Source organism: Carassius carassius, chromosome 40 (genome assembly GCF_963082965.1).
Source record: "Carassius carassius chromosome 40, fCarCar2.1, whole genome shotgun sequence".
In the NCBI taxonomy this organism is placed as follows: domain Eukaryota; kingdom Metazoa; phylum Chordata; class Actinopteri; order Cypriniformes; family Cyprinidae; genus Carassius; species Carassius carassius.
The window spans coordinates 27,412,966-27,432,314 of NC_081794.1; the positions used below are offsets into that span (position 1 = coordinate 27,412,966).

The window sequence follows — 19,349 nt, forward strand, 5'->3', positions numbered from 1 at the left end:
CTGAAGCGAACAAGAGTGACGAGCGCCGACGACATGGAAGAGGCTCGATCTTTGCATTACGATTAAAAGCAGTATCAATAAAGTAAAAAAATGTGATCAGGTTAATCATTTGTGAATGTGTCTCCTAAATCAGAATTTGAAAACCAGACACATTTAACATTTGCATCCAACAAAAATCATTCAACAAGTGTATTTTGTCAGGTAATTATGACATTTAACCAATGTTTGAGATATGTGAAACACTTTTTTTACTGAAATGTTTATCAGTAATAATGTGTTATTTTAAAAAAACACTAAAAATTTTTGACTAAAACTAGACTAAAATTAAAAGACTTTTAGTCGACTAAGATACCTTGAGTTTTCTTTTGACTAAAACTAGACTAAAATGACGAGACTTTTAGTCGACTAAAACTTGACTGACAAAAAAAGATATGTGAATGACTAAATATGACTAAAACTAACAAGGACATTTGGCACAAGACTAAGACTAAATTAAAAATAGGTGACGAAATTAACACAGTATTTGTGCATATACTGTACATATTTAGGGTCTGAATATTTTGCTTTAATGCCCATAGTCTGTGTAAATATCTTGTATAAATACAGTATTATTAATATTAATTTGCATTGCTCGCAGTGCTTCATTGTAATTCATTTCTATTTTTCATGGGTTTGAACTTTATTCAAATTTAAAATAAATTAATCTCTATAATGATATTTGGCATAGCATGCAGCACAACTAGTTTAATATTCTTAGATCGAGTAATTTTGGATAATGAAGGGGCTGGAAAAAACGTCTTTGAACATATCTTTGCATTTAGTACTCAACCTCCAGATCTACAGCATGTGTTGTAACTCAACCAATCATACTGATTTAATTCATCAGGATGTTTAGTGCTGTAGCATTCAGTGTGTTAATGAAAACGGCCGACTGCAATGATTCACACGTGCATTGAGGTCTGCAATCACCATACCTAAATCCTTCTAAAATCCCTCCCTGATCACAGATGGTCTTCACCATCGTGAGCTCATCTGCCAGTCTCATAATATGCACCATATGCTTCTCTCTGGGAGCTCGATCGCATCGCTGTCAGTCACAAACCAGGGCTGTAATTTCTCTGGCTGTTGGGTTGTTTGTAAACCTGGGATTTCGTCATGTAGACACTGGAGCAAAACATTTTGTTACGCTCCACAGGGTAGCAGTGATATTCAGAGTGGATTTTTGGGCCACTTTTACTGTGTTATTGTGTGTGTGTAATTGCAGTGAAATCATCTCCACCATGTGTGGAAGTGTTTCTGTGTCTTGTGGGAAACAGAAAACTAAAGTACTTAAGAACTAGTTTTACAATTTCTGGAGAAAATAAGATGTCTGTGCAATTTCTAGGTTGCAATAGTGATATTTTTGTAAGCAAAATTTATTAAAATTAAAGCAAACCAGTCTATTGGAATGTTGATTTGTTGTATAAATCAGTCAAAATGAAACCATGTGTAATATGAAGTTTTATCGCGTGCACGCACACACACACACACACACACACTCACTTCCTGTTGCCTCCCATTTACAATCTAGTGAATCAGTGTGATTTCTTACAGATGCAGGACGCATAAATATCTCTTATCTGTTGCTGTTCTCTCCTCTGGGCCTTGTTTCATTGGTCCTCACTTACAGGATGATGTCATTTTCTTGGCAAGAGTTCCGCTGCCTGATTGGTCCATTTATGAGTGCATATGTTGAATGTTTTCTTAAAAATCATCCCTGAGGAAATATTTCCGCTTACTTTCAGGTATCCTTTCCCTACGGTCTTCAGTACGTGCAGTAAGAAGGATCTCGCGGCGAGTTTGGAGAAAGGTGTGGGCATGTGTTTGTTCAACATGCCGGAGGTGAAGGTGCTCTACGGAGGCCAGAAATGTGGAAACGGATATGTCGAGGAGGGAGAGCAGTGCGATTGCGGAGATCTGGAGGTACATCAGAGCTCATGTGTGTATGTTTTCTTTTTAAAAACATATTTAATCCAGACATTTACATGTTGCATGCATATGTGCCACACATTTCACACTCTCCAGTGAGCATTATTAGCAGTCGCTCCTCCAAATCTGAAATAAACAGTTTTCTGTGACCACGCTGTGAGAAGAAGCACGAGAATGAGATGCATCTGTCACGCTGGACCAGGCGATTTTGCAAGGGCCGCAGAGAAAAAGCTTTTGTTTGTGTCTGAGCACTTCAGGTGTTCCCTGAGGGTTTAAATCTGTTCATTGATGTCTTTGTTGAAATGTTGCTGGCAGTGCAGAATGCATAGCAAAAAGGTACAATGTTTGTGTCTGTGCATTCGTCAACAATGCTCATGTTCAATTTATGAATTTCCACACAGCCAGCAATCAGAGAAAAACATCTGGGAAATTATTTAGACACAATTCTTACACATATGCAAATGTACTTGAGTCACAAATCGATTAGAAAAGAAATACTTCTTCTGCTCACCAAGGCTGCATTTATTTGATCAAAAATACAGTAAAAATGTAAAATTATTGCAATTTAAAATGGTTTTCCATTTAAATAAATCCTAAAATGTAATTTACTCCTGTGATCAAAGCTGTATTTTCAGCATCATTCCTCCAGTCTTCAGTGTCACATGATCTTCAGAAATCATTCTAATAGCCTGATTTGCGGCTCAAAAAAACATTTCTGCTATTATCAATGTTGAAAACAGTTGTATGAATGTGTGCCTCTGTAGGAGTGTCTGAATCCCTGCTGTAATGCCAGTACATGCACACTGAAGGAGGAAGCTGTATGTGCACATGGACAGTGTTGTGAAAACTGTCAGGTAACGTATGACGTTCATCATAATTTTTTTTATTCTTTGCTGTCTTTAATATCTTTTTAATTTCATGTACTTAAAATTGGGTTTATACATTTTATACATTTAACATTTATTTAGAAAATGTATTAAATGTTAAGTTATTTTAATGTTACTTAACATAATATTATAAAATATGAAATATTACCATATTATATTCATATGAATATTTACTTAAATTAAATCACTGTTCTATATGTGTTTTATTTATCAATGCATCTTTTTCACATTTCTATGTTTTTGTTTTTAAAAATAACAATGTCAACAAAAGTAGGCTTTTAAACCACCTAAAATACCAATATATATATATATATATATATATGTATATACATATACATGTATATTTGTAGTGCATATTACTCTAAAACAATAACATGCACTGATAAATCAATTACAATAAAACCAGGAACATTAAGAGAAACGTAAACTGTTATTTTGTATTGGATGAAAGGACTTAAGTAGTTTTCATGTGTTTGTTGTGTAGCTGAAGCCTGCAGGGACTCCGTGCCGTGAGTCCAGTAACTCCTGTGATCTGCCAGAGTTTTGCACAGGTGCCGATCCTCACTGTCCCGCTAATGTCTACCTGCACGACGGACACACCTGTCAGGGTGTGGATGGACACTGTTACAACGGCATCTGTCAGACACACGAGCAGCAGTGCATCACACTGTGGGGACAGGGTGAGGACAGCACCACCCGCAGGCCTGGAGGAACCTCTACAGCAGCCGTCTATACTTCATCATTATATGTGAAAAACATTGTGTGTGTTTAACAGGTGCAAAACCAGCTCCAGGAATCTGTTTCGAAAGAGTCAACTCGGCGGGAGATCCGTATGGAAACTGTGGAAAAGATGCAAAGGGATCGTTTGCCAAATGTGAAGCGCGGTAAGAGAAAATTCTTAATTTAAATGTTTTATGCAGCATTGCATCATCGATGGCAAACACAATTATACAGAAATAAAATGGTTTTGTTGTTGTTTTATAAGGCAGCTTTTTTTTACTAAATAGGTAGGTTCCATTGTGACAACTTGCCCCACACAAGCAAATGATGCGATAATGAAATGTTCTATAGCTTTGGGTCTTTAAGGTGTGTGTAAAAGAAATTGAAAACTAAATAAAGAAACATTCACTGGTGTGAAGAGTGTGACAACTAGCCCCGATCTTTCATACAGTGGGGTGTGGAGGTGGCATCATCAGGTGCATGTTTTTATATTCCAACAGATGACTGTTGAATTTGCTGCAAAATAAATTATTGTTTATTACAGATTTTGAAAAAAAAAATAGCTTTTAGTCAGTGCACTTCAGGACGACAGAAAATCAAAATTGACTTCTGAGGTGTGTTCATTCAGGTCTTTCAGTGTTTTTCTTCAAAAAATTTTGATTTAAATTCAATTTTAAATGAATTTCTCTCATCACTTTCGTCCCGTCCTGTTCTTTATTGACTGACTGTCTCACACACACACACACACACAAACGGACGAATCTGCTGAGAAATCAAACAGCCAGACAATTAACAACACAGGTCTTTCAAAGAAAGAGAACGCAAGCTTATTGAAAATGTCAGAGTAATTTGCATATGCAGGTAACACCTGTCATATACTTAGTTTTAATTGAGCTCAGATTGGCTGTTTTATTAAGTGCTTCATGGATCATATCCTCGATGTAGTAATTACGCTAATGACTGAAGTGTACAGACGGAGAGAGAAAGGGTTTCGGCCGCTAATGACTCTTTATTTTGGCCAAAGGGACTCTTGCCACGTTCTGTCTGTCTCTTTCTTTCTTTTTTGGACGCGACTGCGTGAGAAACTGCCCTGTGAATGCAGTAATTGGTCTTTTTTTGGAGAAGATGCCTCATTATTTCTCTGTGTTTTGGCTGCATTGGAATCAAAGATGCATTTCCCATTACCACGATCCACACTTCAGCGCTGTGAAAACACTGCAGATGTGTCAGTCTGGGAAACGCTCTGATTCATAACATGGGAACTGTTAGCGCCTGGAAACTTTGATCTGAATTTTTGATAAGTTCACAACCCCAAATTGGGTTACAGGTCTGTTCGGACAGCAGGGAAAAAACAAGGCTAAATGTAAAATGCAAAGCATAAATATTATTATTATTATTTATATCTTGTAATGTTCAATTTTTAAAATTGAAAAAAAAAATGCCTTTTAAATAGTTTGCTCCTGTTGTTTTCCTAGAGATGCTAAATGTGGGAAGATCCAGTGTCAGGGCGGAGCCAATCGGCCAGTGATTGGCACCAATGCCGTCTCAATAGAAACCAATATCCCGCTCCAGGAAGGAGGACGAATCCTCTGCCGAGGGACTCATGTGTACCTGGGAGACGACATGCCGGATCCAGGCCTCGTGCTTACTGGCACCAAGTGTGGAGAAAACATGGTAAAGAGAGTAATTAAACAAGCTTACCACGGCTTATTAAGTGTAACTCATGTAGATCCACAACATCAGGGCTGCAGAATGGGTTAAATTGTGTTGCTATGTGGTTTCTAGTGTATTCTGGATGAAGCTGGAGCTTATGTGTGGATTGCATTTAACTGATGTTTGGTGTTAACTTTATACTCACTTTAAATGAGTCATAAATCATGATTCGTTGTTGTTTTAATGGATAGCTAGTCTTTTCTAATAATTATTATAAGTATTTATTTGAATATTATTTATTTGCTCCCTAGAATTGAATTTCAAGAGCATTTAAAAAAAAATTAGTTCTAGTTAAATGTGCTGAAATTGGGCCAGACATCATATTTCTATCTACATTAGGCTCATTATAGGTTTACTAAATGCATATTTATATGTAAAAAAAAAAAAAAATAAGAATCCTGATATGCCTAGAATAAGTGTATTATGAAACATGTCAAACATCACAAATGTCGTTGTATACACAGTTGGCATTTTGCCTCAATCCATAGTTTATTTCTGACCCTGATATGACATCATTACAATTCATTCATAATTTGGTGCCATGCAAAAGTAAAATGCAATAACTGCATGTTTGGTCAAAATTGAGTTGTGAATTAAATCATACTTGTTAACTGAGGAAAGAAATGCCTCATTTGTCACATCCTGACATAATTAGAAATAACCCTGACATCATAGTATTAATAAAATGAAGTTAAGTGAAGCAGTAAATGTGTGAAACTGAATTGTGTGTGACACATGTACAGTATAAGACACTTTTGCACTGTTTGGATGGAGTTGAGCTGTCAATCATCACTAACTGACAGAACTAAATAAAGTGTGTGTGTGTGTGTGTGTGTGTGTGTGTGTGTGTGTGTGTGTGTGTGTGTGTGTTTCTGTAGATGTGTATAAACCGACAGTGTCAGAACATCAGTGTGCTCGGGGTTCACGACTGTTCGGCCAAGTGCAGTGGGCACGGGGTGAGTATATATCTATCTGTCCCCAATCGAAAGGTTGTGAGTTTGAGTCCTGGGCCGGCAGGAATTGTGGGTGGGGGGAGTGCATGTACAGTTCTCTCTCCACCTTCAATACCACGACTTAGGTGCCCTTGAGCAAGGCATCGAACCCCCAGCTGCTCCCCGGGCGCCGCAGCATAAATGGCTGCCCACTGCTCCGGGTGTGTGCTCACAGTGTGTGTGTGTGTGTTCACTGCTCTGTGTGTGTGCACTTTGGATGGGTTAAAAGCAGAGCACGAATTCTGAGTATGGGTCACCATACTTGGCCGAATGTCACGTCACTTTTTCACTCACTTTTTACACTTTAACTCAGAAATATTTCAGAAAGGTTGGTGGACAGGATTTCACATAGGCTTCAAGCAGCCCAGAAATCCATCTGAACCTATAATGGGACAGTTTCATCTCCATGGACCTACATACAGTGTAGAAATCTTCTTGATAAGATGAGGAATCTGAATCTAATGTGACACTCATGTCAAGATTACCATAATTACACGATGACAGCTCGTCTTCATGTCCTCAGTCTCATAAATGATTCATTTCTATGGCTACACTCATAACGCCAAACTGGGCTTAGTGTGATTTCTTTTAATTATGATGGCAAAGTGCATGACTACATGATTAATTCAGGTCAAATTCTTATGTAGAGCGCACATTGTTTTAAAGCAGCTATACGGAAAATCATGATGTTAATTTTAGAGTATTGTAACTTGTTCAGTATGTGTGATACTGAATACTTTCCTTCCTATATTTCTGTATCATCTTTTCATATGTAAAATGAAAGCATTTTATTTCCATTTATCAATTATAAAAATAAAATAAAATGATAAAACTAAGAAAATTTATATTATAACTAATTTTTTTTTTTTCTTGAGATTGAATGATGACCTGTACGTGTTTTTTTGAGAATCACCTAAGTAAACCCTTAATTTAATTGCTAAATGGAAATTGCATGATAATTTGGCATGCACATTCTCATTAGCACTAATTAATCATGATTTCAATCAGCGTTGTTTCATGTTTTCCTATACAGCACATCTAAATCTCTTTAAAACAAGGTTGATTTAGCAAAACTGCATAAAGCAGGACTTGTTTTTAGACGTTCGGATATTTTGGTTGTTTTCACATGAATTAAACTCAGAGCTTTAATGAACATTTGAGCTTCCAGCTCGTAATTACATGTCTGAACATAATGTGAATGATTTTCACAAGTTAGAAGATTATAGTAATTCATTTTTGCTGTTGTTGTTGTTATACATTTTGAATGAATGGAAGGATACATTATGATTTCAAATGAACATAATTATCGTAATTTTACTTTGACTTGCATGCAACTAAAAGCCACTGAGGACCTTGATTTAAAGTCATTCTCTTTCATTTAAGACTTGCTTCGATTTAATAGGAATAAGTAAAAATGCAAATGTAATTCAGGCTGATCTGATATACAAGTTTGATTAATTAATGCTGGCAGGTGTCAAAGTTAATGATGGGTCCTGGTTGGAAAGCTTCTTTTTCACATGGTGATAGTTTTACATGTTTACATTGTCTGTAAGAATCCTCGCTTTTTAAAATCTTCATTTAATTAAGCAAAGCATGTATAGATTACAGTAAAAATGAGTCCAGATGAGGTCTGTGTAAATACAGAGGGGTGAAACCTGACGGAGCTCCAGCATTATGACGGACATCACAATGAACGCAGTCTTCTTGAAGAACAGGTGCGATTGGTTACAGGTTTGTGCAGATAGTGAGAAACAGATAGTGGAAGTCCATGAATGAGCTCATGAATCTTCAGATTAGATCAAGATGTCCCTCTGAGTCCAACATCTGCGGCTCATCAGGACCAAGAGAGAAGAACCAGAAACAAATGCTGCCAAATGGAGGAAATAGGAAGTGTTTGAGTGTGTTTGGTAGATGTTGAGGAGGTGCACTTACAGACTTACAGCACGCAGGACATGATGACTGCTCAACACACACACACACCATAAACACATGATACTGGCAAAGTTGGATACTGAATAATTTCCTTCTTATATTCTGTGTTGTGTTAGCGTTTATAAAATGAATGTATTTTATTTCCATCGAGCAATTACATTGAGGGTTTACTAAGGACGTGAATCACAAGATAGCATGTCTAGGTCAAAACAACATATATAGTATTTTTATATTTTACAATATTAATAGCAATAAAATAATAACAATAATAATAATAATAATAATGCATGGAAAATACAGAATTATAATGTTATATATACATGCACGTGTACGTATAAAATATATTGTGGAATATAAAAAAAATATATAATATAAATATAATATATGTATGTATAATATAAATTTTATATATATATATGTATATATATATATATATATATATATATATATATATATATATAGTAATTTTTATTTATACTGTATATCATGTATATATATATATATATATATTTTTTTTTTTTTTTTTTTTTTTTTTTTTTTTTTTGCTTTGGCAAAGATACATTTATTCTTTCATTTACACTGGTATGTGCTTTTATCACTGTTAAAACTTCATTTAAACTCTAAAAGATTTTCCCGTTATGAAAAGTTCTGAATATTAATGCAGTGATCATGTGATGGGTCTGACATCACTGCTGTGTTCTTGTGTGTGTGTCGCATGCAGGTTTGTAATAATAATATGAACTGTCACTGTGAGTGGCTCTGGGCTCCTCCGTTCTGTGATAAAGCTGGGTTTGGAGGCAGTATGGACAGCGGCCCAATGAGACCAACAGGTATTAAACATGTCTCTGTGATCATTATACTGCTCTTCATCAGCATCTACTCAGTGTGTGTGTGTGTGTGTGTGTGTTTCTGTGCCTGCAGACAGCAGCAGTGTGACGGTGGGCATCCTGGTGGCGTTTCTGTGTCTGCTGTGTGTTGGAATAATTGTGTGCATTAAGAGAAAAACTCTGCTCAGTCTGTTCTTCAGCAATAAGAAGAACACCATTGAAAAACTGAGGTACTAAACTTGCACAGCTGAAATAGACAGTCATGCTGAGTCCATGCGGTACAGTTCACCACACAACTTCAGAATTTGTTTTTTCATGACCATTTTTGCTGCATATCTGACCTGCAGAACTAAACAGACAGTATCAAGTGTTGTGAATGGCTGACATCTGTGTGTCACCACACTTGTTGTGTTAATCAGAGCAAGAAGAGTCCCTTAACTCTGAATATGAGGAGGTGAATCTTAAGAGGAAAATTATTTTCATACCAAATATCTAAAGAAAAAAATTAAGAAATTGTTTTAGATGAAAGAAAATGAAACATATTTGTAACTCATTGTACTGCAAATGAATCATGTTTTTAATCAGAATGTTTGTCTTGTTTTCAAGCATAGAACATCTAAATGTTCTTAAAGTGAGATCAATTTACTTGAAAAGCAAAACTCCATAAACATGTAAATACTTTATCCCAGCTAACAAAAGATTAGCTTTTGCTAACATTCCCATTATGTTATGTAAACATAATTTCATGTTTTAAAAGCCCTTTTTCTTTGTTATGTGACTCTTAAGGTAACATTGCATTTTTATATTTTAGCAAAAGTTATGGGAATGTTACTTTTCAATGTTCTTTGAACACTTTGTAACAAGAAGTAATGTTTAAAAAATTTAGACGAATGTCCAGATTTCAGAATTGTATTAAGCATTATTAAATACCAGATAAAGTTACTGCAAGATGATGTTTTTGTACCTGTGAGAGAACCTTGCTAGAATGTGAAGGTCCGAGGAGGTTCCTTTTTAGATGGGATGTTGTTAAAAATGCACATCATAATTGCGATATCCTACACTGGGTTCTGTATTTGTGCTTTGCTGCAGGTCTGTGGGACCCAACAGACTGAACAGTCCAGTGCACACACTCTCATCTGCTCACACACACACTGGGATTCAAACACACTCCACATACAGAACATCTCCTCAGCGTCAGGCTTCAGCTGTACCACAAACAGCCAGCATATATAAGGTGTGTGTCATCCCTCAATTACATATTGCATGCATATGCACACACACACATGCATTGAGAGAGACACAAGCATATGCATATTTCATATTTGGATGCATATGTGTGTCACTTCACTATTTTATTTCTGTTCGGAGAGACAATTGCCGTCCATCTCTCACTCAAGAGATGTGTTTTTTTGTTTAATAATAAGCACAGGAAAGACAAAGTGAGCATTCTGCATTTAAAACCTGCTCTTTAGCTGTCAGACCACAGCTGTCCACCAGATTGTTGGAAAATCAGTAGAGACGCCTGTCAGCCAGATGGATTGTGGATGCATTTGTGATCTCAGGGCTGTTGTTGAGTAAAGCAGTTCAGATCTGTGATTAGAGGATGTGCGAAGTACCATGACTGACCCCTGTGGTGCACCGGATAGCCTGCGCTGTGAGAGACTGTGAGAGAAAGTCTCTTTAACGTCTCTTATGTTCACCAAGGCTGCATTTATGTGATCAGAAAAACAGAAACAATTTGAAATATTATTACAATTAAAAATATCTGTTTTCTTTGTGAATAAGTAATTATTCCCTTGATGCAAAACTGCATTTTGAGCATCATTAAAGTCTTCAGTAATACATGATCATTCAGAAATCATTCTAATCTGAAGAAATAGTGCTCTTGTGCTGCTTCATATTTTTATTGAAACTGATATTTTTAATTTTAGGATACTTTGATGAATAGAAAGTGAACAAATAAAAAACTAATTATTTTGTAACATTATAAATGTCTTTAGTCTCACTTTTGATCTATGTAATGAATCATTGCTGCATGAAAGTATAATTTCTTATATATATATATATTTGAATAATTTTTTAATTATTTTCTCACCCCAAACCTGTATTGGCTTTCTTTCTTCTGTGGGACACAAAATAAGATATTATGAAGAAATGTTCATGCTGCTCTTTAACATTATTAATACAGCGACAAAAAATTACAAAAGAAACTCCATGATAAGTACTATATTCTGAAGATTTTAGAAAGTGGCTGACATCAATGATAAACGTACATGTAGCATTTAAATCTTGTTTCCACTTCACTTCATTTCATCAAAGAAAATACAGGTTTGAAGCAACTTAAAGTTGAGTAAATGAACTGTTCCTTTAAGTTCGGCTGCAGTATCTGGTCCTCATAATGTGTGACGGTAACAAGGATAGATAGAGGATGTAGGTCTGTTTGATGTTAGGCAAGGTGAGGTTATACAGACACACACATACACGGTTTTTGTTCTTGTTACATCTGGCTGCAGGTCAAGAGCTCAAAACAGCTCTGATGTGCGAGTGTGTGCTCATATGAAAGTCATTTGTATCATTTAAAAAGGATAGCTCAGCCAAAAATGAGTCACCATTTACTGCATGTTGATCCAAATCTATATGACCTTCTCTTTCACAGAAGGAAACGTTATTCAGAATGTTCTAGCTGCTCCTTCTCATACTGAATGGTGCTCTCATGCTCCAAAAATGACATTAAACTCAATAAATACACTATAAAAAAATAGACCGTATGACTCGTGCACTATATCCCAGATCTTCTAAAGCCACCGTAGTATCTCAGTTGCAAGAGTGACGTTATTTCTAAATAAAAAAAAATATTTAAATTAAAATAAAATAAAAATGTTCGATGGAAAAACCTAATCTTAAAAAAATAAAAAATAAAATAGAAATGTTGCCATTGCCAATAAGTGAGATTAAATAAATTGAAGTACTAAAATAAAAACAAATTAAAGCTAAATAGAATATTATAAAACAAACAGAAAATAACAAATGCACATACCTAAATAATGGATTTTTGTCAAATAAAAAATATATAAATTTAAAATCTAAAACTAAATGCTAAAAATGACTCAAATAAGTGTGATCTGATGATTTATTTATTATTTTTGTTTACATACATTCATTGTTAAAGCAGCTTGAACATTCTGCCCAACATCACATTTTGTATTTCACGAAAGAAAGTCAAACTATTTTTAAGTGATATGAGAGTGAATAAATGACAGAAATTATTAATTTTGTGTGAATTCTGCTTTACTGCATTGTGCATGCTGTATATTGAATGTTCATTGAGATATTAATTGCCAGTCAAACCTGATGTTTACCTGTGTCTCTGTAGCCCCAGTCTCCTCTCCAGACGGTGGACTCTGTGGTCCCGTCTCATGGTCTCCTCCGTCTGCCCCCGTGCCCTCTGCTCCACCTCTCTCACACGCTGCCACTGGCACACACACACTCGTCTCCACCCAGAGCCCCTCCACCAGCACTCACACACACACACACATCCGCTCCACCAGCGGGAATGACCGGCCAGAACGTCTGCAAGATCGCCAGGGTGAGTGCAAATATACCAACACTGCAGGGGTTGCATATATAAAACAAGACTGGGTGTTTTGAGTGGTAGCTTGGGCATTGGTAGGGTGTTTTGGGTGATTATTAGGGTGTTAGGTAGTTACTAGTTTGTTGTGGGTGGTTCTTGGTGATTGCTTTGCGTTGTTGTTCTTCTGGGAGGGTATAAGGGCATTTTTAGGTGTTTGTCTCTAGATTTGTCATGGGCTCCTCCTTCAGTGTGTGTCTCTGACCTGTTTTATCATTCTGCAGGTGAAAATATCAGGTGTCTGATACTGAGAAAAATAACAGCACATTGATTTTGTTACTTAGCATTGGGGGTTTGTTCAAATCAATAACTATGAGCAATCGTACCACTCATAATAACATTGTGTACACTTCTATACATGTCAGCAGGTTCATTGTACTTTACTGATTTCATTTATTTTTATCGCTCTCTCATTCCCCAGCAGTGTTGCAATGGTGAGATAGAGCTGATTTTTAATGCACACTGTAGTATTTTATAATAGTTTTACAGTTTAATGTTGGCGCTCCAGTGGTGTGAACAGGCCTCTTTCATTAGAGCTCAGAGTCGTGTTAAATCTCAAGTGTGTTCAGAGGTTCATGCAATCCAAAGAAAATGCAGGGTGAAGCCTCTGGTCAGCCAATAAAAGACTGAGCGAGTCGATCAGAATGGAACGGAAACTCAAGGTTTTGACATTGCTTAAAATAGTCTGCCTCAGACAGATTGACAAACTCGATTTCAAAATGCATTGCTGTGTGCTGTATAGGTCATTGATCGGCTTGTGTTCAATGAAATACTTTGACTTCTAAACTCACTTTTTACTCTTCTGACACAATATCTTGGAATTATGTTTATTTTGGGTGTTTCCTCAGTGTTTATTGATACATGCAATTAATCAGCATATTATTAAATTATTTAGATTAAGAAATGTACAGTCCTAATAGACCAATTTTGGGTAGAAGTCAGAAAAACACTTGTAACAAGTGGAGGGAAACGGGTAAAATCCATGGAATAAGTATGTATTGTGCATTTGGATGTCAAAGTCGGAATGCAAATAATTTTAATAGAATCCTGTCGTCAAAGATGCTGTTTGAAGCTAAACACAGATGTTTAAACAGACAGACTATGGCTGAAAACTGCTATGATTACCTTACTTTAAAAGCAAAAATTAGATTTAAACAATAGGTCATAATATTCACATAATGTAGTTCACAGGGGACCTATTTTATTAGCCCTACAGTTACAGCATGAAATACTATTTAAATCTATTACTATTAATATTTTACTTAACATTTACTTATTTTATCTCACAATTCAGATTTTTTTCTTGCAAATGCAAGTTTTTATCTTCTAGTTAGGACTTTATAAATGTATTTAATTCAACAATTGCAAGTTTGTCAGTTCTGAGCAAAAAAGCAAAAAAGTTTTATATAAACTCATGATTCTGTTCCGAGGGGAAAAGAGAGATTTTGATTTGATCAGAATTGTGCAATTAGAATCTCAGAATTGTGAGAAAAATTTTGAATTGATAACCTCAAAATTATCTTTGTTTTACCCTTTTATTCCATGTCTTCCATATACTGATACTTTAAGACTGTCCTTTTCTGCCAGATAGGCTCCACCCACAAAAAAACTCACTGATGTTTGCAAACACAGACACTGTACAAACGTCTAGAAGTAACGTTCACATTTAAAGACATTTAAGCATCTCTAACATCTGCTGTCAAGGTAATGAGGTTGTTTATTAACCTCAGGAGGACACTTCAACACCAGCTGAATAATAATCTTAATTGCTCTTCCATTTGTAAAAATCTTACTAAAAGAGGCTGACGACAAAAAACAGAAAATGTGCATTAAATAACAATGGCTAGAATGGAGATGTTTGGCTCAAGGTAATGACCTGAGGTCATCTGTCTCAGACGAGGTTCATTAAATGCAGTGTCTGTGGACGGTCCACACATCTGCCTGTTTTTTGGTAAATCATAGCAATTTGTTGTTTTGTCCCATAAAAATCTACCTTTAAAAAAAGAGTCTTTGTATGTTTTATAAGATGACATGTGGATGGACGGCTTGCAGGAAGAGGAAGAGAATGAACAGGTGAAAATAAACCCAACCCTTTCAAAAGAAAACAAAAGGCACAAAACAAAACTTGCTAAAACATGACCTAATAAGACTTTAAAATGTAGTGTTCTTTGTTGGTTTTTGGTTTCAGCAAGATGGGTTTCTTGAACATTTATATCGGTTTTGGGGTTCTTTAAAACATTTTCTTTTGCATTAATGCATTTAGCGGGTGCTTTTATCCAAAAAGTGGTCACTAGGGGTTTAAAGAGGTTGATAGGGTGCTGCTAGAGTGTTCTGCGTAATTGCTGGGGCACTTGCTGAATAAAAGTAAAAATGTATTTTAAAAAACAATTGTACAGACACCAAACTTTTGAACAACAATGTACTATTAAATGAGATGATGAACAGAAGACCTGGGGTCTCAGATGTGTGTGTGTGTGTGTGTGTGTGTGTGTGTGTGTGTGTGTGTGTGTGTGTGTGTGTGTGTGTGTGTGTGTGTGTGTGTGTGTGTGTGTGTGTGTGTGTGTGTGTGTGTGTGTGTGTGTGTGTGTGTGTGAGACCTGGCAGGTCATTCATCGCTGATTCAGCTCTTCAAAACTTTCTGCTGTGGAAGCGTTGGCGAGGAGACACATGAGAGTCCCTCCATTCAAACTTTCTCAAGACCTTTTTATCAGCCACAAAAAACAAAGAGCGTCTGTCAACAGCAATCATGCAACGCTTGAGATATGAGCAGTTCAGAGCAATTCAGCTTCATATTGAAATGTAAAAGACAGAGGGATGCGAGCTGTGAAATCATGTTTGGATTTCTGTGGAGATGAGAGAGAATGAGGAGCAGATGGAGAGCAGGTAGCAGGTTATCATTACCTCATAGTCAGTGTGTAGATTGGGAACATATGAACGTGTCACATGACCCCTGGAGAGAGTCCCAATGGCAGCAGTGAAGCCACGCAATGTTAAATTAGCTTGTACTGCCCTCTGGTGGACAAAAGAAAGGAACTAGTATTTCTCAAGAGTTGGTCAGTGACCAAAACGTTAAAGGTCAGTCAGGATTATGGTTGAACCCTGCATAGTTGTTTTTCCATGCAACACAAAGGTATTTCAGATTTGCTGTCGTAAGCTCCAAAAATGTACTATGAAAGTAAACACAACATGTGCTGTTGCTGAAATTTCTTGGGAGAAATAAAAATGGAGAACAAACAGTTGATTATGTACAGTAGAGTATAGAGCTAAAAAAATGGATGTGAACAGCAGCTTGATGAGAACTGTTTCATTTCAAATTGACTGGATTGCAGATGTTAGTAATTTAAATTTAAACCAATAATGGTTACACAAAGAACCTTTCAGTGAAGAGTTATTAAAACATTTTCAGTCATCTTAATTTTACTACTACGAAGAACCGCTTTTGTAAAGGGAAGTTTCCATAGGTGTTAAGGGTTCTATATAAAGCCAGTAAGTGTGTAATCAGTTCAGTTCCTCAAATTTCTAACAGGCATTCGAGAAGCCCAGTGCACCCCAGAAGCCTCTTCCTGCAGACCCTCTGTGTCGAAACATCCGGGTGATTCGTAACCCTTCGGCAGTGCGACTTCCAGCGCCCATCCCGACCCCAGCCGCCCCGCGACCCACTCCTCACCCACAGCCCTGCAGGTACAGATACACCCAAGGAACACCTGCCCAAAGTGTCAAATCATTTTAAGCAATAGTTCACCCAAAAACTGAAACTTGCTGAAAACTTAATCACCCTCAAGCCATCTAGGATGTCGATGAGTTTCTTCATCAGATTTGGAGAAATGTAGCATTGCATCAGTGTCTCGTCAATGGATCCTCTGCAGTGAATGGGTGCCGTCAGAATGAGAGTCCAAACAGCTGATAAAAACATCACAATAATACACAAGTAATCCAGTCCATCAGTTAACATCTGGAGAAGCCAAAAGCTGTGTGATTATAAAAAAAAACAAATTCATCATCAGGACGTTTAAAGTTTAAACCATCGTTTCTGGAAAAAGACCATCTATAATCTGTAGTAATGCTTCCTCTAGTGCACAGATCAAGCACCATTTACAAGTCAAAAGAGTCCAAAACAGCTCTAAATAAATATGTAAGTGGATTTGAATTTGGTTTGAAGATTTATTTTGTTACAAATAAAGTTTTTGGCTTTTCAAGGCATGAATTGCTGGACTGGAGTGATGTGTGGATTACTTGTGTATTATTGTGATTTTTTTATTAGCTGTTTGGACTCTCATTCTGACGGCACCCATTCACTGCAGAGCATCTGTTGATGAGACACTGATGCAATGCTACATTTCTCCAAATCTGATGAAGAAACAAACTCATCTACATCGTAGATGGCTTGAGGGTGATTCTATTTTACATTTTAATTTATATCTTGAATGTCCTGAGGTTGACAAAATTTTCAGCAAATTTTCATTTTTGGGAGAACTGTTCCTTTAAGACAGTGTATGCTTTTTTGATTACCTTATTACTGGACTTGCAGGCCTCCTCCTAAACAGCCGCCCACCCTGCCGAAGCCTCACTTCACAGCCGGAGTGAAGTTCAGCAGCTGAGAGCCGAACAGAAGGGATCTCGTCCCTGGAGACGCTCGCTTTTTGCACTATGAACCTCTGCGGGACACGTGATGATGCGAGGGGTGACCTTTGACCCCAGCGGTGCTCTCCCTCTAAACGGTGCTATGAGTCCAAGCTCAGGTACATGTCACGTGTTATTTATGTCGGTTACAAGCGTATTTATTTGAGCACAGTGCACTGTGGTTGACACTTTCTCAAACGTTTACCAGATTGTCCTTTTGTCGTTGTTGCTATTGTTGTTGTTTTGACATTTTCTCGACTGTGTACCAGCAGATGAAGACGAGACGTGTTATCTGTGAACATGAACCACGTCACGTGGATGCTAAACTGGTTTGTAAACCAGATGTAAATGGAAACGTGAATTGGGAGTTGATGGTTCTGTGTCTGTGATGTTATTTGGTATATGAAAAGGGCTTTTTAAACAATTTCATTCGATTTAATGGCCATTTTTATTATATATTTCAAACATACCTGTACATTATTAAACCTGAATTACAGATGCAGAACTTAAGTGATGTTGAAGAAATCTATATAAAAATAATCTCACAATAACATGTCCAGGTCACATTTTATCCCAGATTAAAAGGAACAAAATGTTAAAATCAAATTTTGCATAAAGTAAAATTAGACTACTTTTTTTAAGGTATCTTGTTTTTCATTCTAAGAAAATTAAGCTGGTTTCCCCCTGATATTTTAATTATTTGAATAAATCTGAATATTTTGCTTTTTTATTTTAAATATTAGGCTATCCATGATGATTCTCATTACTGAAGTATTTTTTTGAATAGTAACAAAAATATTTTAAAAAGTAATGAAAATGAAAGAAAATGTTATTTTTATAGCACAAATAAAAGCAAATACTATTGAAAATATTACATTTAAATTATATATTTTAATTTTATTACTTATTTTATGCTGCATTTCTGGGAATTTGAGTGGAAAACGTGCTTAATTTTTGTCATAGAAATCTTAATGTTAAAATTAAGCATTCGTTACTTTTTCAGTCTCTGAATTTATTTTTGCAAACAAACAAGTTCATTAATTAATTCATTTAAAAATCATCCGGTCAGGATTATTTTCATTAGTTTATTGCAGTAATGGGGAATTAGAAACTGTGTTTAATGCAATCAGTCTTCAAAACAGGCTGTCGTACTACTTTTTGATTTTGAGATGAAATATGACCTGGACTTGCACAGGTTTACAATACTGTGCAGCTGAATAATGTTCTGAATTCACTTCATTTCACTAAACAAGTCTTGTTTCTCTCATTATTTTATTTTATTTTTTTATTTTTTTGAGTCTGAAAACATTTGCAACAAACAATATGCTCCAAATCCAGCTTTTGTTGATTTCAATGCTCGTAAGGATGATGGACAGACACAGACGTTGTGTTCCTGTGACCTGTCGGATGTTCAGATAGACAGTTCTTGAGAAGACCTTTACTGACTGGACAGATCTGAGAGCCAGAAAACCAAACCGGGCCCTGATGTCATGGTCATGCAGCCATATTCTCATAGATGTCCTTTGAAATAGTTACCGTTGGGAAATGATTAAACGGATTACATGGATTTCTTGCTTATTGACCCAAATAATGTTGCCACATGGAGCATTAAAAGTGGATTGTGGTTAATGAAAACAGACACATGAATCCTTCTCTAAATAGTCCCATAATCCCTCTGGTCTCCCTCAAACACGCTGTGGTCAGTGGTTTTGAATCACTGGCAAAGGTTCATGGGCGATTTGTCAGAGTAAATAAACACAGTGCACTAAAATTATCTGATGTGCACAAAACATTTAAAAACAGTTTTTGCAGTGATTATGGTCATGATTTACTGCCAAGGGGGTCAAAATGAACACAATTTGTGGTAACACTTAAAGCCTTTATATATAATGCATTAATTATGCACCTTATAATGCACTGTATGATCTCATGAATAATTGCAACCACAATTTACAATATTTATACAATTATAATACTTATCTATTCATTGTTACACCTTTAGAAAGTATAATGCATTAAAACAAACACATGACAAACAAACATTATAATGAATTTAACCTTT

At 36.2% G+C, this 19,349-nt stretch overlaps 1 protein-coding gene across 3 annotated transcripts in view; it reads left to right on the forward strand.

Moving 5' to 3' along the window:
* The window catches only part of LOC132122487 (disintegrin and metalloproteinase domain-containing protein 12), a 92,507-nt gene extending 74,905 nt beyond the window's left edge, over window positions 1-17,602 (forward strand). The window contains exons 12-24 of one of the 3 annotated variants that reach the window (XR_009426388.1): window positions 1,785-1,962; window positions 2,733-2,822; window positions 3,340-3,535; window positions 3,631-3,739; window positions 5,051-5,249; window positions 6,167-6,244; window positions 8,934-9,042; window positions 9,134-9,269; window positions 10,129-10,273; window positions 12,413-12,625; window positions 16,194-16,348; window positions 17,196-17,406; window positions 17,560-17,578. Coding sequence is in view for 2 of the 3 variants with exons in the window: in XM_059532821.1 (XP_059388804.1) it covers window positions 1,785-1,962; window positions 2,733-2,822; window positions 3,340-3,535; window positions 3,631-3,739; window positions 5,051-5,249; window positions 6,167-6,244; window positions 8,934-9,042; window positions 9,134-9,269; window positions 10,129-10,273; window positions 12,413-12,625; window positions 16,194-16,348; window positions 17,196-17,265 (1,678 nt within the window). In the remaining variant the exon portion in view is untranslated. Of the gene's footprint in view, window positions 1-1,784; window positions 1,963-2,732; window positions 2,823-3,339; window positions 3,536-3,630; window positions 3,740-5,050; window positions 5,250-6,166; window positions 6,245-8,933; window positions 9,043-9,133; window positions 9,270-10,128; window positions 10,274-11,358; window positions 12,031-12,412; window positions 12,626-16,193; window positions 16,349-17,195 lie in introns of those variants that run through there. The other 2 variants (XM_059532821.1, XM_059532822.1) reach the window with 2 other exon arrangements.
* The last annotated feature ends 1,747 nt before the right edge of the window (window positions 17,603-19,349 follow it).